General features: G+C 48.4%; 2 protein-coding genes across 2 annotated transcripts; both read right to left on the minus strand.

The window, feature by feature from the left end:
* Positions 1-1074: 1074 nt before the first annotated feature.
* On the minus strand, positions 1075-2838 carry HOXC12 (homeobox C12). The gene is made up of 2 exons (XM_044678561.1): positions 2244-2838; positions 1075-1313 (listed from the first exon to the last, which is right to left on the minus strand). Exons 1-2 carry the CDS (start codon positions 2836-2838, stop codon positions 1075-1077), a joined length of 834 nt encoding a protein of 277 aa, XP_044534496.1.
* An 11078-nt stretch (positions 2839-13916) lies between these two features.
* On the minus strand, positions 13917-20220 carry HOXC13 (homeobox C13). The gene is made up of 3 exons (XM_044678652.1): positions 20145-20220; positions 19434-20093; positions 13917-14173 (listed from the first exon to the last, which is right to left on the minus strand). The coding sequence occupies exons 1-3, from the start codon at positions 20218-20220 to the stop codon at positions 13917-13919; spliced, it is 993 nt and encodes a 330-aa protein (XP_044534587.1).
* Between the last annotated feature and the right edge of the window lie 140 nt (positions 20221-20360).

Consider the following 20360-nt stretch of genomic DNA (forward strand, 5'->3'; position numbering starts at 1 on the left):
TTCTTCTCCCCTGGCCCCCCATAACATACCTCCATAGAAATAGAAGGGGTAGGGAAGAAGGGGGTTCTCTCGTTCTCACCTAACAAACCCAAGGCATCCTGAACTCCGCTTTGTCCTGCGGTCTAGATTGGAAGCTGTAGATAGGTAGAATGCGATCTAAGTATGCACGGCTAAGTATCTCGTCCAATCGGAGGCGAGCCCCTGCCACCCCACAGATTAAGCCCGCCTTGCCCATGTCTTTGCGAAATGGGGGTGGGGTGGGGTGGAGAGACTAGTTTGTACTGGAGCCAAAAGCAGTTCTCAACCCTATCCAGAGAAAGAAGGCCTTGCCTGAGAAGATCAGAAGTTTCAATCCGAGTCTCTTTCTTCTTCACCTTCTCTCAGTTCTCTCCCTCTCCAGGCAGTCCCAGGACCCATCTCCCCCTCTATCTTTCTTTCCATTCCCACTTCTTGCTAGAGTGGGCTCACCCCTTGGCCTTCAGTCTAAGAATTTGGAAAACTCTGGTTGTGTTCTCTGCTCCAAGGTTCCCTAACAGTCCAACCTAAGTATCAGGGAAAAGAAGCAAGGAAAGGGATTTCTAGTTGAGGTGTCGGGCAGGATAGATGGTCATGGAAGAAGGGAGGTCAAAATCTCTGATACCCAGGACATATGCCCTCACTTCATTGGGAATTCAGATTGAGGAGCAGTATGTGACAAGGTTCCCACCCCTACCTCAATACATACCAACACAAATTGTTTCAAAAACCAACAACCACCTGGAAATAGTTTTGACTTTTTTCTCCCAAACCACCCCACCTCAAGAGGTCCGCTTTTTTTTTTTCCCCTCCCTCTTTCTTTTCCTCTCTCACTTGGCCTGGCAGAGCTGAATGTGAATGTGTTGGAAAGGAACTGATTATCAAAACAGACATAACAAAAATACCCGGAGAGGGGCCAGAGCCCCGGGCCTCGCGTTATAAGCGGGTGACAATGTCTGATGCAGGCGGTCAAGCGGCCAGGCGACCAGGGAGTGAGGCTCTTCCCCTCTCTTCACCAGGGACTCGGTTTAAGTCTGATGTCTCCTCCTCCTGTTCCCCCTAAAAGAAGGAGAGGGCCTGCTCCCTGAGCAGAAGTCTTTTCTTTTTCATCCTCCGGTTCTGAAACCAGATCTTGACCTGCTGGTCACTAAGATTCAAGCGGTCCGAGAGTTCTCTCCTCCTCTGGCGGGTGATGAACTCGTTCACCATGAACTCTCCCTCCAGCTCGGCGAGCTGCAGCTTTGAGTAGGGTTTGCGCTTCTTCCGGGACCGGGTGTGCATGGGATACCAGGGGGCGCCTGGGGAGGAGGGAGCGGGCACAGGACAGTTGGCTTTGGAAGATGAGAAGTTGACAACACAGAAAAGAAAAAAAATAACTCAGTCCTTCCCCAGTCTCCCTTGTCTCCCTCCCCATGTCCCTTATTCCCCCTTTTTTTTAACTGCTCCCCAACAGGCTTCTCTCTCTCGGGCTCTCAGTCTCTGTCGGTCTCTCTGTCGGTCTCTCTGTCGGTCTCTCTCTCTCTCTCTCTCTCTCTCTCTCTCTCTCTCTCTCTCTCTCTCGGTCTCTCTCTCTCTATCTCTCCTTAACCCCTCATTTTGCTCCTCTTTCCCGGCCATACTTTCCTCCCCCCAACTCCCCAATTCCCTCTTTCTCGTCTCTACTCATTATCTCTTCTCCCTAACCCTTCCTTTTTTCTCTTCTTCCCAATTCTCAATTATTTTCCCGGGGAATTCTTGTTCAGGGAACCTGGGGCAGGAAGGATTCACATGGCCCAATGGGGAAAAATAAACAGAATCCAGAATCCACTTGCTTCTTAAAGAAAGAAGAAGCATTTAAGGCGCCAGGGTGGCGAGCGTGGGTAGGGTGAAGGAGGACAGGATGGTGGGACCATTGGGAAGGAGGAAATGGACCCTTAACTCCTACCCCCTGGAGCTTCCTGGCCTTCAACCCTCTGGCAGGCGGAAAGGGAATCTCTCATTTTCTTTTATAGGGATATTTACATGTTTATAGGTCTTTTCCCCTCCCCTTTTCTCATCTTTCTCTCTTTTTTAAAGAAGTACTCGCTAATCAAACATTCGACCACTCTAAGCTGCTTGGGCTCCGAACACTCCCAGTTCCTGGATTCCGACAGTCGCCCGCCCCACGCGGCTAGCCCCTGGTCGTGACAGACAGCCCGCTCTCTGTGCCAACAGGGGTTCTGGGCTGAAATGGAGGGAGGGATCCTTACCACTGGTCGAGAGCCCGTTGCCCTGGCCTAAGGGCGACACCAGGCTGGCCCCGTCGCCCGCGCCGCCGCCCTTGTTTCCCTCGTTGAGCAGGGACGAGCTGGAATCGGACTCGAGTGACTGGCAGGAAGGGGGATCGTGGGGAGGGCCCGCAGCACCGTCCCCCCCGCCACCGCCACCACCGCCTCCAGCGGCGTAATCGTACTTGAAGCCCATGGACGGCGGCCCCGACGGCTCGAGCTGCAGCAGCCCGCCCCCCTCCCGCCCCCGCTCCTCGCGCTTCAGCCCACCGCCCTCGGCGCACGCCTCGCGATAGTAGCATTTGCTCTCCTCCACCCGGGCCAGCTCACACGTCCGGCCGAAGGACGGGTTAAGCGACACGGGGCTGCCGAGGTAGGGCTGGGGATAGCCATTGCACGGCTCCGCCGACGGCCAAGGCAGTGAGCAGACGTTGTCGCGCCGAGGGTAGGACAGGGAAGGCAGACCGGGCAGCTGCCCCCCCGAGGCGCGGAAGTTGGGGAAGTAGAAGGTGTCCCCCGTGTGGATATTCACCAGCGGCCCCACAAACCCGGGATTAAGGAGATTATGTTCGCCCATTTCCGCGGGGCCCGACCGAGAGCTTCTACTTTATTGCTATCTGACATTAAACATAGTTAAACCTGCGGACGCGTCCTATTGGCCGCTGGCCGGTCACATGGGTTCCTGCTGGAGGAGGGGTAGGAGGAGGAGGGGGTGGGGAATAAGAGACACCCCCCCCCCCATACACATAGACAGCCAACACCAACTTCTCTCTTCCCCTTTTCTTTGTGGGGGGGGGTGCTACGTTGGAAGGGGGGGGCTGTCATTCTTTAGATTCTAGTTGCTAAAAAAAAAAAATCACACAAAATCCGATCCAGGGAGCGCAGCAGTAGCTCAACCTGGGGCGAGGAAGAACTATGAAAAGAACACACAAAAATCATACACACTCTAGTGACACATGCACGCCCCCACACCCTCTCCACCTACCTCCCCCACCCCATGTATCCTTTCGCCAACAGCTGGCCGAACGCAGCCCGTCCTTCTTTAATTAGCTCCTTTATTAACTAAAACCGTTGGAATTTACAATATCTCCCCAATAAATTACTATTAGATATTGTGTCATATAAAGTTTACTGGCTGTTTAAGGAGACGGATGAGCCCTTTGGCTACAGGGTTTATTTACAGTAGAGAGAAGTGGGGGTAAGAACATGTTTCTCGCCCGGTTCTCTTTCCCATTCTGCCTCCAGGACCTGTTTTCATTCTCTCTCCATTGGTTTCACTCCAGGAGTTAGGAGAGGGACCACAGAATCTTGGGGGTAGGGGAAGGGTCCTCCTACCCACGAATTGATGCGGAGGGAAAATGATGCCCCAGGCCCTCTTTCTCTACACCCAGCCCCCCTCCCAAACACACCTTATCCACCCACCTCCACTCCCAGTAGTGAAGGACGAATGCGGAAGGCAGGAGAGGAGACATTCGGCTCAACACGCTTCTCCCTGCCCGAATTTGAGTGGGGTCCACTCCTTAAAAGATTGCTTGCAACAGATTAAGTCCTTCCTCCTGACAATTGCTCTGGGGAGGGACGTGGAGGAAGGCTCCTGAGCAATAAGAAGACCCCAAATAATCGAGGCGATCGGGTGCCCTAGAAGAAGGAACCAGCCTAGCAGAGGACACTGCTTCGGCTGGAGTCCAGGGTAGAGCTGGAAGACAGAAATCTGTGCCATACTGGAGCTGAGGAGTATTACCGAAGTGAGAATCCTAACCCAGACCAATTCACATCAATAACTTCCATTGTGCACCCTGGATGGAGTGAGAGTGAGGACCTGAAGAAATCTGTCCAAAGTCTCCTTTGCCTCCAAAATCGTATTCATAGCTTCAATTAAGCACCTAGCTGTCTGCAAATAAAGACGACTATTCTCGCCTTAAGCTAATGGAAATTAAATGCTGAACAGGAAAACAGATAAATTTTGAGCTTGTCTACGGGGTGCTGAACCCCCGAATTAAAAATAACAATAGCAAACATCTGAATGCTTCATAATATCTTAGAGTTAGAACCAGTGTGGACCAAGTATACGGATACTTTGGGCTAAATATTTCAAGCTTTAATGAAATTCTTGGCAATCGTAGACCCAAGATTATTTAGAGAAACAATAGACATATTGAAAGTGAGAAAGAAAGAGTAGTTCAGAAGAATACAGAGATATTGAGCATATTAATAGAGAAAGAAAAAAAGTAGATGATTCACACGTGTGTGTACACACCAGTTGAAAACGAGATAATTAGCCAAAGAAAAAAGGAGATCAACACACAGATATTCTCCTTCCCTTCTTTCTGCTAAAGGGACATTTCATGGAAGAAAAAAAAATCCAAATTCTTCAAATTCCACCGCTCCCTGGACGATTTCATATCCTAAAACCATCGCCTCTGAGACAGACAGAAATGAGCCGCCACCCCACCCCCACCCCCAACCGTCCGTCCACTAGCTCAGACAGAGCTCTCCGACTCTTGGCAATCTCTATCCGCTTTCCCCAGGAGTGGGGTGTCACGGAGTTCGGATGCCTTCCTTCCCCTTCCATCTCTGGCTAAATCCTAGTACTGGCCCTGAAACTGCAGGATCCCTCAGATCGGAGCGCCCCGGGGAGGAATCTGGACCACGGAGAGATGGCATTTCAATATTGCTCCTTTCCGGGTGCGGCGGCTGCCTTTCTAACCCAAAGAAGAGGAAATGAGTCGGGGACAAGTGTCTGTCTTTTTCCAAACTGGGGGCTAGTCCGCATGACAACCAACTCTAAGCTCAGCCCTCTGCTAGTATCATTGCCAGTTACCATTGTGGTTAGATGTTTCTGCTCTAATAAGAATTATACTTATTCTTTTTAATTTAGCATTTTCCTTTCAGGTGAGCCTACTGTCAGTGTTTTAACCGGTGCTTCTTATTATTTTAAGCTGTTTTGGTAAGACCAGCAATCTCTTATTATGGTTATTTTTATCAGGAGAATCCGGTGCAAATCCACACTGACAGCTAGGGCCCGGTTGGGCAGGTCCCTGGCGTAGGCTTCGGCTTTGTTATTATCATTGTAAGGGCTAGTTATTACTATAATCACATTTCAATATCCTGCAGTTACTATGTGGGGAATAGGATTCTTCCTTCCCTTCCTTTCTCTTTTTCCTTTATCCTCCAGTAGAGGATAGAGAAGGGGTTTTTGCCTCTCCTCGCCTGAGTAGGCAGCTGGAAAGCCTCTTCCCTGGTACCCAATTCTCCTAGATTACCAGCGTCAAGCCAAAAAAAAAAAAAAAATCTGGACAAATTGGCTATAGCCAGATGTATGGGAGTCATGCGGGGAGAGGGGGTCGGAGAAGAGAAGGCATGTGTGTATGTGTGTGTGTTTTCCCCATTTAGGGATTTATTTTTTTCCGGGTCGGCTTGGCAAGAATAAAATTATCATTGGTGGAGTCAAAATATGCCAGATCTGCTTAACCATCAGGGCTCCAGAGGGGCAAAATCTCCATCTACACTAAAGACTGTGGTCCCCTCCCTTTTTTCTTCGTCCCCCCCCCCCCCGCGGAAAAGAGGATAAGTAGAATGAGCCCTGAGGACACAGTGCATGGAATATCATACCCGCCCCCCCCCTTCACTTAGTTCTCCCCTCATCGCCTTCCCTTTAAATTAGAACATGGAATATTTCATCGTGTGGAAATCACGGACCCCGGCAACCCAAACTACCCAATCCACAAAGTCCCTTTTCCCTCCAACCTATTTTGCTTTGCTCCCACCCAGGTCCAGTTTATGTTGACCCGAGTCGCCTTTGCCAATCTACCCCTAACCTGCCCAGAACCGAACCCTAGCAACCATCCTTTTATTCGACCCAGACTCTCGGGTTTGCCCACCCCATCGCGGTGGCTGACCCAGAGAAGCAAAGGATTCGGGACTCCATGAGAGACCCCGGCAGAGCGGCACATTCCCAGGAAGCTACAGCGAGGACATACATAGGCTGGGTCCCTAGCCGGAAAACCATAGGAGAGACATAGTATTATCCTATTGTGGAAACCCTTCTACCTCAGCCAATTCGGCGACGCAGGAGTAAGGCGTAAAATAGATGTGATTCAGCCTCAGAGATGGATAAACAGCCTTGGACCGAGAACATGAGCCCTACAGGGCTTATTGACTGATGCCGCCAGATACAGGGAGATATTAATCAAATATAATCAAAGAAAAGGCAGAGACAAAAATCAGCTTCCCAATGTTGGTCACTTAAATCCGGCAATTTCCTCACTAATTAACGCATGTAGTAATTAAAACGGACGGAATGGATAGTCTCCGATAAATCCTTTAAAAATCTTGATCATACACCTTCCTGAGCTTCCACTCAAAGAAGATACATACACAGATCCCTTCTCCACAACCACACCTTTGTTTCTGTTCCCATTCACAGCCCTTAGTCGGTGTGAGGCGAATTTCCTACCGACTCAGCTCGCAGCCACACAGGCACTGTCCCCACTGGACCCTCCAGAAGGTGTTTCATTCACCAGCCGGAGCGACCTGCTTCTCGCCTACCATTGGTGAAGGGGCTTCCCAGAGACAGCTGGGGCACCACCGCATCTTTACTGCGGTTGGGTTTCGGTTTGGAATCATTGGGGGTGCTATGATCTTTGCTTCCTGGCGGGCCCAGTTCAAGGTCACTGTCTAGTTTGCAGAGGGGAGAGAAAAAAAACCTAGGGTCTGCCATTTATGCAAATAGGGCTACTTACTTAGGCCCCCCGGCGGGAAGTTAGCTAGGGAGGGACAGGAGGGGGGCGTAAGAGGAAGGGACTTGGGATGAGGGATGGAGAATGGAAAAGACCTTCTTCAACTGAACCCCCTCAATCCCTGTTCTTCGCCGCTTTTGCCAAGCATTTGGAATTGAGGAAATAGCACTTGTTTCTGAGATGTGGAGACTGGAGTGGGGTCTGCGGTGAGGGGGGGGCGGGGAAGAAAAGAAATTTCCTAAGGAGTCTCACTCCACATCTCATTTGTTTTTCCTTATAGATCCTAGGGATTCCTTTCCCCCTTTCCCTCAGTTGTTTCGCGTTTGAAAGAAACTGTATGAAAATCAAGTGGGTAATTCTGAGGGGTTCTCTTTTTTTTTCAGAGGATAGGACTAAAGAATGTGAAAAAGAACCCAGGGTGCCAGCCATCTGATAGGTTCACTCATCTTTCCAGCTTTAGATTGGGTAGAGGGTGGAGATGGGGACGGAAAAGGAGGATTCTCCTAATTGGGGGAAGGCCAGAGCTAGGAGTGTCTAGGCTTGACTTTTGGGTCTAGAAGCCCACCTTCATTTTTAACAAATCAACCGACTTTGTCTTATTCTTCATCCACCCACAGACGCACCTCGAAGCCCTGGATAACCTTTCAGAAAGTGATAGTGAGGGAGATTAAAAAACAAAACAAAACAAAACACAACACCTTCTACGACTTCATAGCTCAAAAAGAACACCTCTCTATTCCATAGAAAGTGAAAATAAATTATACAATTTTTTTTAACCTTCTTCCCAATTCAAGGAACCCGGAGCCAACAGCTCCCTTCTCTAGAGCGCAGGTTTGGCAAATTAACAGTTAAATATTTTCGTTGTATTACATTTTTCCCTCCGCCACCAGTAGAGGATCTCCTCCGCCTAGTGAATTAGTGTCAGGGACGCCCGAGACTCCAGAAAGGTACAGAGATCAAGTTAAAAAAAATCTCCCAAATACCACACCCACACGGCACCGCAGAAGGCCACACAAAACCGAGCGCTTCCTGTGTCTTAGCTTTCCATCTTTGAGCCTCTGCCCCCTTTCCGGGTAGCTACGCTGCCGCTGCCACTCTCTCCCCCTCCCCTCTGCCCTTTGCTCTTTTCTTTCCCATAGCCTTCGGAATGAAGGTGGCGGGGGTGGAGGGTGATGGTGGGGGTGGAGGTTTTGACGGTGGAGGAGGATTGGCCCTATACACCTCTCTGCCTCAGCAGGCTGGCCGTGACCATGGCCTATAGTGAAACGCCCAAACATCGGCCCCTTTCTTACCCAGCTTTTCCTAGGTTCAGAACCCCTAAGAAGGTGGACTCCCAAACCTCCCTTCCCCTCCTCCTCTAGTCAAAGGAGTATGTCTCCTGACTTTCTCCTCTCTTTTGGGGGGGGGGGGAGTTGGGGGAGTGAGGTGGAAACTGACGGTGGGATGAGAATGGGGAGAGATCAAGGCCCGAGGAGACAACCTAAATTGCCCTCTGGCTAGTAAATGGCCAGTTACCCAGATCTAGCGCGGCGAGAACTTACCTCTGTGACTACCGTTGAGGGGGAGGGTGGGGCTGTTAGCATCATGAAGTTCTCTTTTCTGCTCACCCCCCTCCCCAGCCCCAATTGGAAAGTTAAAGCCGGGGTGGCTGAAGAGGGTGGGGGAGGAAGGGCCCGGGCCAAAGGCTGAAGAATAGGGAGAAGACTTGGGGACAGTTTCTCTCCTCCTTTTATTGGTGTTATTAGCTTCCCTGTCTAGACTGAAGACGACACCTCCTCTATCTGTAAACAGAAGCGGGCGGGCTCCCTGGCAGGGTGGGGGGAGAGGAGGAGGGGATGGAAGAGAAGAGGGGGACGGCGAGTCGGCCCTCCCCCTCTCTGGCCACCGGAAGATCAAGGCTTTCTCCTCTCCCCCCGCCCTCCTCCTCTCCATCACTCACCGCTCCCTGTGATGTCAAGGTCAGAAAGACCTAGTCACGGTCAAGGCTAAAAGAGGAAGAGACCTGGTTGGTTGCCGATTCTCTTCTCTCATAACTCCCCCCTCTCAACGGTTCCTTCGCCTCTGAAGACCCCAGTCCTCCCTCCCAAGTGTCTCCAAGCGCCCAGATATTGTGGTCAACCGACACATCTGTCTGAACTTTGCTATTTGTGGTAAGGGGAGGGGGAGGAGCTCAGTATTAAACCAGGGATGTGGGGCGGGGTCCTGGACAGTAATATTGGGGGTCTGCCGCCTTCTCTCTCCCCCACTTCCTCTCTCACAGAGTTTAGGAATGAATTTCACACAGGACCCGACCCCTGGACAATAAACAGGGGAAGAATTGGGAAGATAACCGTGAGCCTCGGAGACAGGCTGTGCCCCCTTTGAACTGAATGGGCACTGGTGTCTTCCTTCCCCACCCATGAACCTGCCTTTTGCAGCAATAGAGCAGCAGGAAGGCCACTGGAGAGAGTAGGGTGGAGAAGAAAGTGACCAAGAAGGGCACAAACTCATGGAAAATGTCGTGGACTTGATCGGCTCAAGGTGTGTGTGTTTCCCTTTGCAGGAGATCTCTATTCACTCTTCCCTAAATCCCGCATTCTGCGGTGGAGTGAGGGATACCCAACTTCTCAGAAATGCCCCTTTCCTTGCCCTGGGATTATTGTGGAGGAGGCCAGTCAGAGAGGACATGGATTTCAGAAATAGGGAGAGCCCCTGGAATTGGAAGAGTTAGGAATTTCGAGAAAGGGGATGAGGAGGATCCTAGTTTTCTGGAAAGAAGAATTTCCCCCACCCTGATACTTTGATGTGACTACACACATGACATTCTTCCCTATACAATCTTCTTTATTTCACATGCACACATCCACACCCTCCATAGACTTTCAGGCATATGTACACCAAATATTCACTCCTCTATAGTTACAGGGTCACACATGAAGGCTATCCCACAAATCTGGGAACTGGGAGAGGGGAACACACTTGGGGATGTAATTTAGAAGAATACATACGGATTCATTTATACATTCACTCCAGGCACGCATGTTTACCCAGCATATTTAGAAACTGTCCACATGAGCCTCAGGAATGAATCAGATTAAGGTGGTTTAGTGATATACACACATCCTCTTGGGCAAGCAAGAATATTTGCGTGAATTTACACTTAGATATATGTTGATCACTCAATAATAGCACCAAACACATACTATGGGGGGAAGAGAGAAGTTATAAAGGAAACAAAAGTATTTTTCTAGTTCCTCTCCCAATTCCACACAAAGTCAAACAACACGTGCAAACATAGCTTTTCACACAGAGATGGGTCTGTTTGTTTGTCTTTCACGCACATTCTCACACCCCTTACCTAAGACACCCTACCTATCTCTTGGGAGGAGAGATATAGCAAAATCACACAATTTAAGAGCCCAAGGGGACTGCTCCCTCCCTTTCCCCTAATCATATCCAAAATGCCGTCCCTTTGAATGTGTAAATATTTACAAAACACTAAAGAGCCAGCCTCTCTTCCAAACTAAAAGCATCAGCTTTGTGGTTCCCCATCCCTTTGCAGGGGCCACAGATGGGTCCAGGGTTTACTCGTGTTGGAACGAGAGATGGTCCCTTTACCAGGATTGGAACTACCCCTTCTACAGATTCCCAATTTGCTGGTTTGCTGCTCTGTCTGTACGACAAAGCAGTCTACTCAGTTTTCAAGCACCTTTCCTGGTAAAGAAAATGGGAGGCCTCCAAGGAGTACTAGGGAGCCTCATCAAATGCCCTCTTCCAGGGTTCAAGTCCCGACAAGACACTTGTCGGTTCTCTAATAGAGACTCAGTTGTTACTTTTCCCCCAACCATTTCCTCCTTCGACGTAGAACAAAGTGATTTCTGGATGGAAGGGGAAGGCTGGGGGGACACAGCATATTAGGGATCAACTGCCTCCCTGGGGGAGTGAGTTCCCTGCTCTGTAGCTCCCCGGTTCATTTAAACGTAAGGAGCTAGTTCCCTTCTCCGAACCCCGGGAAAGTTGAGATCACTTAGACAACACCGACTGGGCAGAGGGGAAAACATGCTGAGGGGAAAGAGGGAAAAAAGAATCTTGTTGGTTTCTGGGATCTCCAGTTTGGGGTTGGGAGGGAAGAAATAATCTTGCTACCCCCGGGACACGTTTGTTTAAATGGAATTGGAAAAAGCTGGAGGCACCCGGCAATCAAGACAATCAATGCGGAGTCAAGAGAACTTCTCCGATTTCCAACCCGTCGCCTCGGGTCTTTCTGCGTCTCAGGAGAAAAGAAAATATTATATATAAATAAAAATTGCCGCAATAAAGATTTAATCTGAGATAACATTGTTTTAGGCTATATTGCTTTTTAAAAGTCTCTTAACCTGACAACTTAACGATCTCATTAACTCCGCCAGATAGGGAGATAGGGACTGAACGAGACCAGAGAAACAAATTAGCGGCCACGTCTACACAGGCAAAGAGGAGTAGGTTGATTCAGTCGTTTGGTGCTCCCATCCCCAAACCCCAAAAATACTGCAGGAAAAAAATGGGATAGACTTAACCAGGCTTTGGGTTTTGAAGGATTCCAGTGGGTAAGGTCTGAAAGGTCCGTTCAGAGCTGTTGCTTTCAGTGGGTCTAGGGGTGTGGGACTAGATTGGGGAGATCTCTGATATTTTGAGATTGGTCTCTGTGCTCTTCACTTAGTTTCCATCTCTGTTTGTGAACCAGACCCTGGCCCCCTTCAGACCCTTCTTGGAGGTGGACTCATGTGAAAGGAAAAAAAGATTGTAAGATGGTGGTTTCGGATAACTTCAAGCCCTTAGTTGACTCTAATTGCCATATGACAACCAGAATCCCGCATGGAACACTTGCCTTCTCCTTTACTAAGCCAGTCGACACCGGCTTAGTTTCCCCACCTACATCCAAAGGGTGTATAATATATATAAAAATATACAATACATAATATATATAATATAATAAAGCTTTATTCATACCCACTCACTTGACCATCTAAGTTCCCTGAATTTTTTCACCCCATAAAGCCACCAAATTGTTCTCAAACCCGATTCAATACATATCATGTCCTCATTATATCTTTCCCCTGCTCTATTCTCCGATTTCTGATCTCAGAGGCCATGTCTACATAGCCACAATAACCCAGATTAATCTTCAGAAAGGAAATACTGGTTTAACCCCTGTCAGGAGTATGCTATCAATTAAGTGAAGCCAATTCCTCTGCCTTTGTACTGTGTAGATTCTGTGGGGATGGGAAAGAGCCCTCTGTGGCATTCCTGAGATCGGATGGGATTTTTAAGGAATATGAGAAATGAGGTCAAGACCAAAAAAAAAAGATATTTTATTTTAAAAACAGGTTTGTTATTTTTTTCTTTTTGCATTCAGTACATTGTCATTCGGACACCACAATACTATATACAGATACAAGACATTAAAAAAAAAAGAGAGAGAGAAATTTTAGAGAGATATTTTTTTCCCAAAGAACACTGTTTTGTGAGGTGCTAGTGGAGGGTAGGAGAAACTGGGGAAAAAAGCCTGGAACCCTGACAGTCCAGGGCTGGTCATCATGGAAGAAACTATTAAGACATGTCTACTTTGCCCTAGAAAGCAGGATTAATTCAGGCTCCCTCCAAGAAAACTGATTTTGCTTGAAGAATCTGGTTCCTAGAGGAGGTCAAGGAAAGTGTTGGGGCCAAAATGATTTGGATCAGAAATGGTGTGGAAGCAGCCTGAGCTCTAGTCAAAGAGGAAAGGAAGCCTCTGGTGTGTGAAATATTCTCCTGTTCAATTTTAAGTGAAAATTTTGTTTTTCCTCTTAAAATGGATTCCTAGCCCCTTCCTCATTCTCAATGAGAAATAAACATGTTAGCAGCTTCGTTATTATCTTCGTGTCTTTCTTGGTAGTAGAGTGAGGAGAGGTATAGAGGAAATAGCCCAATACAGGCTCAGGACAAGACCTCTATGGAGTAATCCAGGGCTGGGACCTTAATATCTGGAAGGCCCTCCAGAGTAGGACTTTTGAGGGAGCCACAGAAGCAGGATGAGGCCAAAAGGGGTGAGGATCAAAGCTTGGGAAAGAACAATATAGTACAGAGATACGAAAGGCAGGACCAGGCACTGGGTCTTGGACTCCCCCCACCCCCCAGGCCAAATCATAATTATTATTAATATTGACTTTTAAAATATACACACAACTTATTGGGATACCTTTCAAAACAATTGCCCAACAGGAAGTGGTGAAGATCTGAGAGGGAAAAGTTAACCCTCTCTATCCAACCCCACAAGCCTTCATTAGGGAGAGTTTATATTGCTCCCAGCAATACCAGGGGTAGAGCCAAAAATCCAGATTTTACCAGAATGACATTGAACTTCATCTCTACCCTTCATATCTTTTGCTGGGAGTCTGGAAGTGAGGGTCACTGTGGTTGGGAAGGAAGACACAATGAGGAGGAGGACGATGAAGGCTCAACCTTCTTTCTGAAGGTTGTATCTAAACTGTTCACCAGCCACTGATTAGAATCCAGCTCCCAAAACCCATATGAGTCCAAATGTTTCTGGATCCAAAGCTCTATTTTCCACCTGGAACAGTAGTGGGGTGGGGAAAGGGGAATGTGTATATATGCCCTCTCCACACCCACTGCCATCTTCCTTTCTTCCTTCCTTCCTTCCCCCTTTCCCTCCCTCCTTCCTTCCTTCCTTCTTTCTTTCCTTCCTTCCTTCCTTCCTTTCTTCTTTCCTTCCTTCCTTCTTTCCTTCCTTCTTTTCTTCCTTCTTTTCCTCCTTCCCTTCTTCCTCCACATTAATATTTATTAGTATTAATATTAAATAATCAATTCACCGTCGAAGTGTCCATCGGTGGGCTCCTTTTATGGTACAAAGTAGGATATAAATAGGTGGGGAGGCAAGGAGGGGTTCAGGGCTCCAAGGTCAGGTAGAGTGGAGATGGGGCGCCTTAGCTTTGCTGACCACCTTCTTCTCTTTGACTCGACGGTTTTGGAACCAAATGGTGACCTGGCGTTCTGAGAGGTTAGTGGTGGCTGAGATCCGCCGCCTCTTCTCTTTGGTAATGAACTTGCTGGCCGCATACTCCTTCTCGAGTTCCTTCAGCTGCACCTTCGTGTAGGGTACTCGCTTCTTTCGACCCCTTCGATAGCTGCTGACCTCAGGCTGCAGGGGGACTACGTCTGGGGAGAAACACGGGAGAAAATCTGTAAGATAAAGCCAACACTCAGGGCCTACTTCCTCCCCAGTGGGAAGTGGGTGAGGTATAGGAGGCCGGAACTTGAGGATTGGGACAAAGCCCTTCCAGAGATGCTGCTCCCTCAAAATTAGGGTAATTCAGCAGAGCCTTCCCCATTCCCAATTTTGGTTTCAATGAACTGGGTAATTCAAGGGCTCCCTCCTAGCCCAATTCACCTCAATTATCTGAATAATTCAAACACTAGCCCCCATTTAGTTCATCTTGGCCTTTATTATGTGAGTAGTCCAAGTTGTTTTAAATAATGAATTTTTCTCAGGTAGCTAAATAATTCAGTCCCCAAACCTAGCACAATTTTGCCTCATTCTGACAAATAAAACAGAAGCAGTCTTCATGTTTTCTTGGATTTTTTTGTAGGGAGAGGAGGAAAAGGGAAAGAGAAAAGGAGGGGAAGGAGAATGGACACTTCATTATTGCATTGCCTCTTCTGGAGAAGGCTTCCCTATTCCTGCCAGGAAAACCTAACACAATGTTAGGGGAAATTCACTTTTGCCTTCTCCTGTTCTCGGGTACTTCTTACCAAAATAAGTACAGTTAGTGAGAGAAAATAAAGCAAACCCTTGAAGGGAAACATGATAATTCCCATGAATGGTGGCCTACAAACTCATCCTGGGTAAGAAAGTCCCTATTGTAGCATCCTAGGGGTGGCCTTCCTCAGGTGGAAGGTTTCTCCAGGCATAGGTGTGCTCTCCCTGCTCTCCATGTGTCTTCAATGACTTTCCTCTTGGGTGAGTCAGAAGAAGCCCCCTGCCCCACCCTGCTGGGTGAGATAGAAGGAGAGCTCTTTCTTCAGGTTCTCAATTCCCTCTTCCCCTTCTTAAAGATCCAAACTTTGCTTCTAACTCCCAACAGACCATTAAAGAGGTGCTGGCTCCTTTGTAGGCACTTCCAATCAATCTCATTCTCTGACTCTGGGAGACTCTGTGTCTTCCCCCCCAACCCTCCCTCCTTCACTCCTCCAATATTCCCTTTTTTCAGGTTCACAAAACCAGATCAAGGAAGAAAAGTAACTTCACTCCCTTTGCCCCTCTTATCCCCTCAACAAAACTCATAGACCTTCCAAAGAGAAATGGAAAATTGAGGCAGTCATACAAGTCCTTTTATCCTCTTCCCCAAAATTCAGAAACAACTCCCCAAGAAATCGCCCAATTTTTGTATTCATTTTTTTTTGGATGTTCAGGACAAAGTATGTTGGAAAGGAAGAGATGGTACCTCCACTCTCTACTGCCAATGTAGCTATATCTCAGGAATGTAGGCAAAAATCCTGTCAGGGAGAACAGGATATCAAATGGTCCACAGGAGAGCAGGCCCTTGTTCTTCTAACCCACTCCATTTGGGCACATTCCCAGGTCTACAAACCCTTGTCTGCAATCGTTTTGACCCTATGTATTACAGAGACTAGATGGTTACTGTGGTGTAACCATCCAAATTGTTACAGAAAAATAATCTCTGGAAAGGAAAGAAAAGGAAGTGGAAAGTGAATAGCAGAATACTGAATGACAATGACTTGGCTGCCTACACAACTCCACTTCCAGCACAATTACTGGACAGCTAGGAAAATGTACATTCTACATTTCTTTCTCCTCAACTAGTTGTACCAGCTGTTTTTGTCTTTTTTTTTTTTGCTGAATTTAGTGATATATATATTTCTCCCATGAAAAAGCATCGACATTTTCAGATTCACAATGTATCTTTGTCTTATGTTCAGAGAATCAGGCATTGAACTTATCTACACATTGGTATGTTGAGGAAAGAAGGAGGTTTGGGTGTATAAATTAGCTAAAAAATTACCCCCAAATAAAGGAAACAAACTTTCTACTTAGCTTGGAGCAAACATCATTTTATGTGTTATAACTATATTTTCATAGAGCATATAACATGAACACAACCCATTATTTTGTATAAATTTTGTCAAAGAACCAGTTTGATAGTCTTTTTTTTTTTTTTTAACAGAACTTGGTTGTTTTGGCCTCCCATAGAAAATAACCCACTTTCCTCGATTCCTGTAAAAGCCCCCTCTTCACTTCAACTAGACTGTTTAGAAACAAAGATGAGTATGTAGGCAGAGAGATGGGGATACTTCTGACATGGGAGACCCAGAGCAGAAAGGCGGCAAACCTGGCGACACTCCAGATAATTCGAAGACCAAGCCAAAGTATTCAAAAGCCCTCCTCCAAAATCCACTTGGCAGCCTGAACTATGTGGTTTGTGAATCAAATGAGAATTAGTGAATTCTCCAGTCTTCACTGGACTCAGTGCTAAAGAAAAAAGCTGTTCATCTCTTTGTGTACCCCCATTCTACACCCCAGAATTCTCAGTTCACTAAAATACAGTCTAGCCCCAGCCACATGTGCCTGACTATGGACATCACATTCTATGTGGCATTAGGACCTTGGACTAAAATATTTGTCAGTGGGATCTTTCTCAAGTGCATCCCGGAGCCCAGCATTTCCAGTTCCCTTCTGTCTCTTTCCATTTCTCTCCCCTTGCAGCTTTTCTGTTCCCATTCTCCCCCTTTCTCTTCTTTCTACCATTTTATCTCTCCCTCTTTCCCCCTTCCTCTTCTTTCCTTCTTTCCTCTGCTTCTTCTCTCTCTATCCTGCCTCTTACTTTTCTTTTCCTTCCTCTCTTCCTTTCTCTCTCCTCTTGCCCCTCTTTCTCTCTGGATCTTTCAGCAAACCTTTCCTTTCCACAATAGCATCAAAAATAAAATGTGATTGAGACATAATTATTTGGATATTTCCAAGGGAGGGTATAGAGTAGAGAAATTTTTTTAACTACTAGAAAATCTTTTAGGGTTGTTTATTTTGTTTTTATTTTTTTTATTTTTGCCACAATTATATCTCTCTAATCATCTACTGTTGTCTATTCCATTCTATGTATGAAGACCAAATCCCATTCAGTCAGAGATACACAAGATCGACAGCTATGTATTTACTTCTATATAGACTAAACAAACAATATTCTTGCCAAGTAACCTTTAAATCCTGGTCCTTCTAAAGGATTTCAAAAGTCTAAAGTCCTGGACAAAAAAGGATGGAAACGCATTTTAAGGCAGAAATGTATTTGTATTTAAAACCTACATTCTCTCTCGGTACTAATTCACCACCACTTCAGCCATCCACATGCATAGACATGCATGACATTCAGATATGCAAATATGTGGATATATACACATGTGCATATGCATGTATGTATACATCCACATACATGTGTCTGATACATTGTCATACTGATGTAGCTGTTGAGACTGAATTTTACATACTATATCATACCTTTTACAATTAGTAACTCTCCTAAGATTGGCTTAATTTAGCTTGGATTTGTTTGTGTTTTTTAATTTTAAAGCTCTATTGGTTTTACACTAGAAATAGGCTAGGCTAAGAGGTGACTTGCTGAAAGGAAGGTATTTTCAGAGCCCTTCATTTGCAGAGAGATTACTTTGTCTCTGAAACTCCAAGTTCCACACCCCCTTAGGCCCTTTAAGGCCCCTAAGCTGGTTCTAACTCCCTGGCCTTACCAGCTCCCATCTACTATCTGCTGCCCAGTTTTTGGGAGAGGGTGGCACTGTGCCCCTTACTCTGGCCTGTTCCTAGACCACTCAAGGAGTTGCCCCTTCCACTCATTCCCGGTTAGGAGCTACTAATTTCAACAAATACTACAAGCTCCATCTGAATAGAGGAGGGAAGGATCAGGAGCTTCGGATAGAGAATTATTGGGACACACATCTAAATATTTGTACGTTTAACCTCAGACTCTGGCCCTGGAAGTTTGTGCTGTCTGTAGCCTGACCAGGAGGGTTCTTTTATCCTGGAACAGAACTAAAAATGGGCTTTATTTGCGATAGTCTATTGTGTACAGTTCTGTTTATGTTTCTACAGTATTGAGCTTATCAGCTTCCTCCAATCCGGTATACCAAGGATTCCCAGGCCCAACCCTCGAGGGGGGACTTTTATCCTTTATCCTGCATCTCTAGGATGGGAGAGTGTAGTCTGCTCTGGTCAGACATTCCCCCCCAAGCCCAAATCCTAGGCTCTTCAATAAAGGTACATAGTGGTACTATAGATCTCCTTCTGGTTCCTACGACCAGCTAAGAGGACAACGCTGTCCTCATCCAAATGAAGGCAGGTTCTCCCCTGGCCCTTGAGAGCTCCAGGTCTGCCTCTCACTCTACGCTAGGACTCAAGTTCCTCTCTTGGGAGACAACCACCTCCCGCCCAATCTCTCCCTTCGATTCTTCTTCCTATGGAATGGGGGATACGGACTACTGAACAATTTCCTCCTCCAGAGCATTGCCTCTGGTCTGCTCGAGGTGGAAAGTGCACGGATCCAACTGCACAGTCAAGGAGGTGACAGAAGATTAAGGTCTTTCTAGCCACTCTCCTCCCATACACACGAAGACGTACTATTTTTGTCCCCCGTCTCACCCCACCCCCCAGCCTAGGGATCTATCTGCCCTTTCAATTCTTTCTAAGTCATCATCTACGCCTCTCGCTGCTGTGGGGACCCTCCCCAGAATTCTCTTCATGCTCTTTAGATCCAGGGATATTCCCCTATTGTGGGGAAGGAGGGAAGTTAGCTAAATTTGAGCTCCAACAATCAGAAAAAAAGGCTAATTTTCCAGTCAGGCAAGGGCGTTACAATTACGCGGTCCCCAACAAGCAGAATTACTAAGAATTATTAATAAGAAAAAAAGTCCTATGGCTAAAATGTGTCCAAACCGTCTGACTAATTCAGGTCTTTAAAGAACCCGAGTGGTGCCCGAAATACTTGGGCAATTTGATTAGAAGAGGAGATTTAAAAATCCTGCCTAGCATTTTCTTTTGTTTGTCTTTGCCTTTATAAATCAGGCCAATTGTGCGTCTGGGCCTGGGATGTGTTGGGGCGCCGGAGCCGGTATTCCCTGGGCGCTGGAAGCCCGGGGAGCCAGGCGCTCGGGCGCCTGCTATTGCTTCACTTTCGGCGGGGCAGCTCAAGGGAACGTGTCGGAGCAGATTTCCTTCAGCGGCGCATTCCTCAACCCAGCTCGCCCGGCCGGCTCCCTCAGCAGCCGGGCGCGCCGCGGCCAGACAGCGGGGGTGGCTGGGGTGCGGAGCCCCAGGGGGTGTGTAGGGGGGTGGAGGGTTGGAGGCGGGAAATGGCGATGAGGATGGGGGTGTGCGTGCCACTCAAGAAAAGCCCCTTACCTGGAAAAGGAGACTTCCAGAGGTGGGCTGACTGCGACTGCTCCTTGGAGCAGTACACCTGACTGTCCCAGCCGTTGGAGAGCGCCCAGTGCTGGTAGCCCTCGACGGGGATGAGGGCGTCGTGGCGGGGCTCGGGATGCCCGCTGATGCCCGGTACCACGGACACGTCCAAGTAGCCGGGCATCGCCTGGTAGGAGCTGGCAAAGCTGGGGTAAAAAGCGAACTCCTTGGCCCTGGAGGATAAGTCGTCACCCGGCAAGGCCCCCGACGGCTCGGGGTACTTGTCCCCGGGGTGGTAGGCGCAGGGCTTCTGCTGCAAGTTCACGTTGTGGGACAGGCGGCAGCCGTAGTAACTGCCCCCGAATGGGTAGCCGTAGCCCAGGGTGGCACTGGACGAGGTGGGGGGCGCCGGCGGCGGGGGGCACTGGCGGGCCGCCTCCGGGGCGGGGATGTCCGTGTAGACGGCGCCCTGCGGGGCGCCCAGGGGAGCCGGAGGCCGGCCCAGGACCGGGTGGGTGAGCAGGTCCCGGCAGTGGCTGGAGGGGCAGCTGCCGCCCAGTCCGTCCATGATCGGGGCTTTGCCGGGGCTGGCTCCGCTGCAGCTTCCCCCCCCTCCTCCGCCGCCTCCTCCTCCTCCGCCGCCGCCGCCTCCTCCGCCTCCTTCACCTCCTCCGCCGCCGCCGCCGGCGCCGCCTCCTCCGCCGCCGCTGCTCTCTGCCGAGCTGTCCTCATAGACGTACATAAGGCTCTCCGGCCAGCGCGGGTGCAGGAGCAGCGAAGTCGTCATGACATGATCTGCTCGAGCTTTTTAAAAACTCCACTTGCCAGAGGGAGAGAGCGAGGGAGACAGCGAGGGAGACACCTCGCTCCCCTTTTCCCCCTCCCCCTCCTCCCTCCTCCCTCCCCCCTCCCCCCCCCCCTTTCCCC

The sequence above is a fragment of the Gracilinanus agilis genome, chromosome 5, assembly GCF_016433145.1.
Source record: "Gracilinanus agilis isolate LMUSP501 chromosome 5, AgileGrace, whole genome shotgun sequence".
NCBI lineage: Eukaryota > Metazoa > Chordata > Mammalia > Didelphimorphia > Didelphidae > Gracilinanus > Gracilinanus agilis.

What these genes read in the sequence shown, in the direction of transcription:
- HOXC12 (XM_044678561.1), bottom strand. Translation starts at nt 2,838, where the DNA reads ATGGGCGAACATAATCTCCTTAATCCCGGGTTTGTGGGGCCGCTGGTG. An exon ending in CAACGGGCTCTCGACCAGTG is followed by an intron (nt 1,314 to 2,243) that starts GTAAGGATCCCT and finishes CCTCCTCCCCAG; the next exon opens with GCGCCCCCTGGTATCCCATG.
- HOXC13 (XM_044678652.1), bottom strand. Translation starts at nt 20,220, where the DNA reads ATGACGACTTCGCTGCTCCTGCACCCGCGCTGGCCGGAGAGCCTTATG. An exon ending in TGAGGACAGCTCGGCAGAGA is followed by an intron (nt 20,094 to 20,144) that starts GCAGCGGCGGCG and finishes GAGGAGGTGAAG; the next exon opens with GAGGCGGAGGAGGCGGCGGC. An exon ending in CTGGAAGTCTCCTTTTCCAG is followed by an intron (nt 14,174 to 19,433) that starts GTAAGGGGCTTT and finishes GTTTCTCCCCAG; the next exon opens with ACGTAGTCCCCCTGCAGCCT.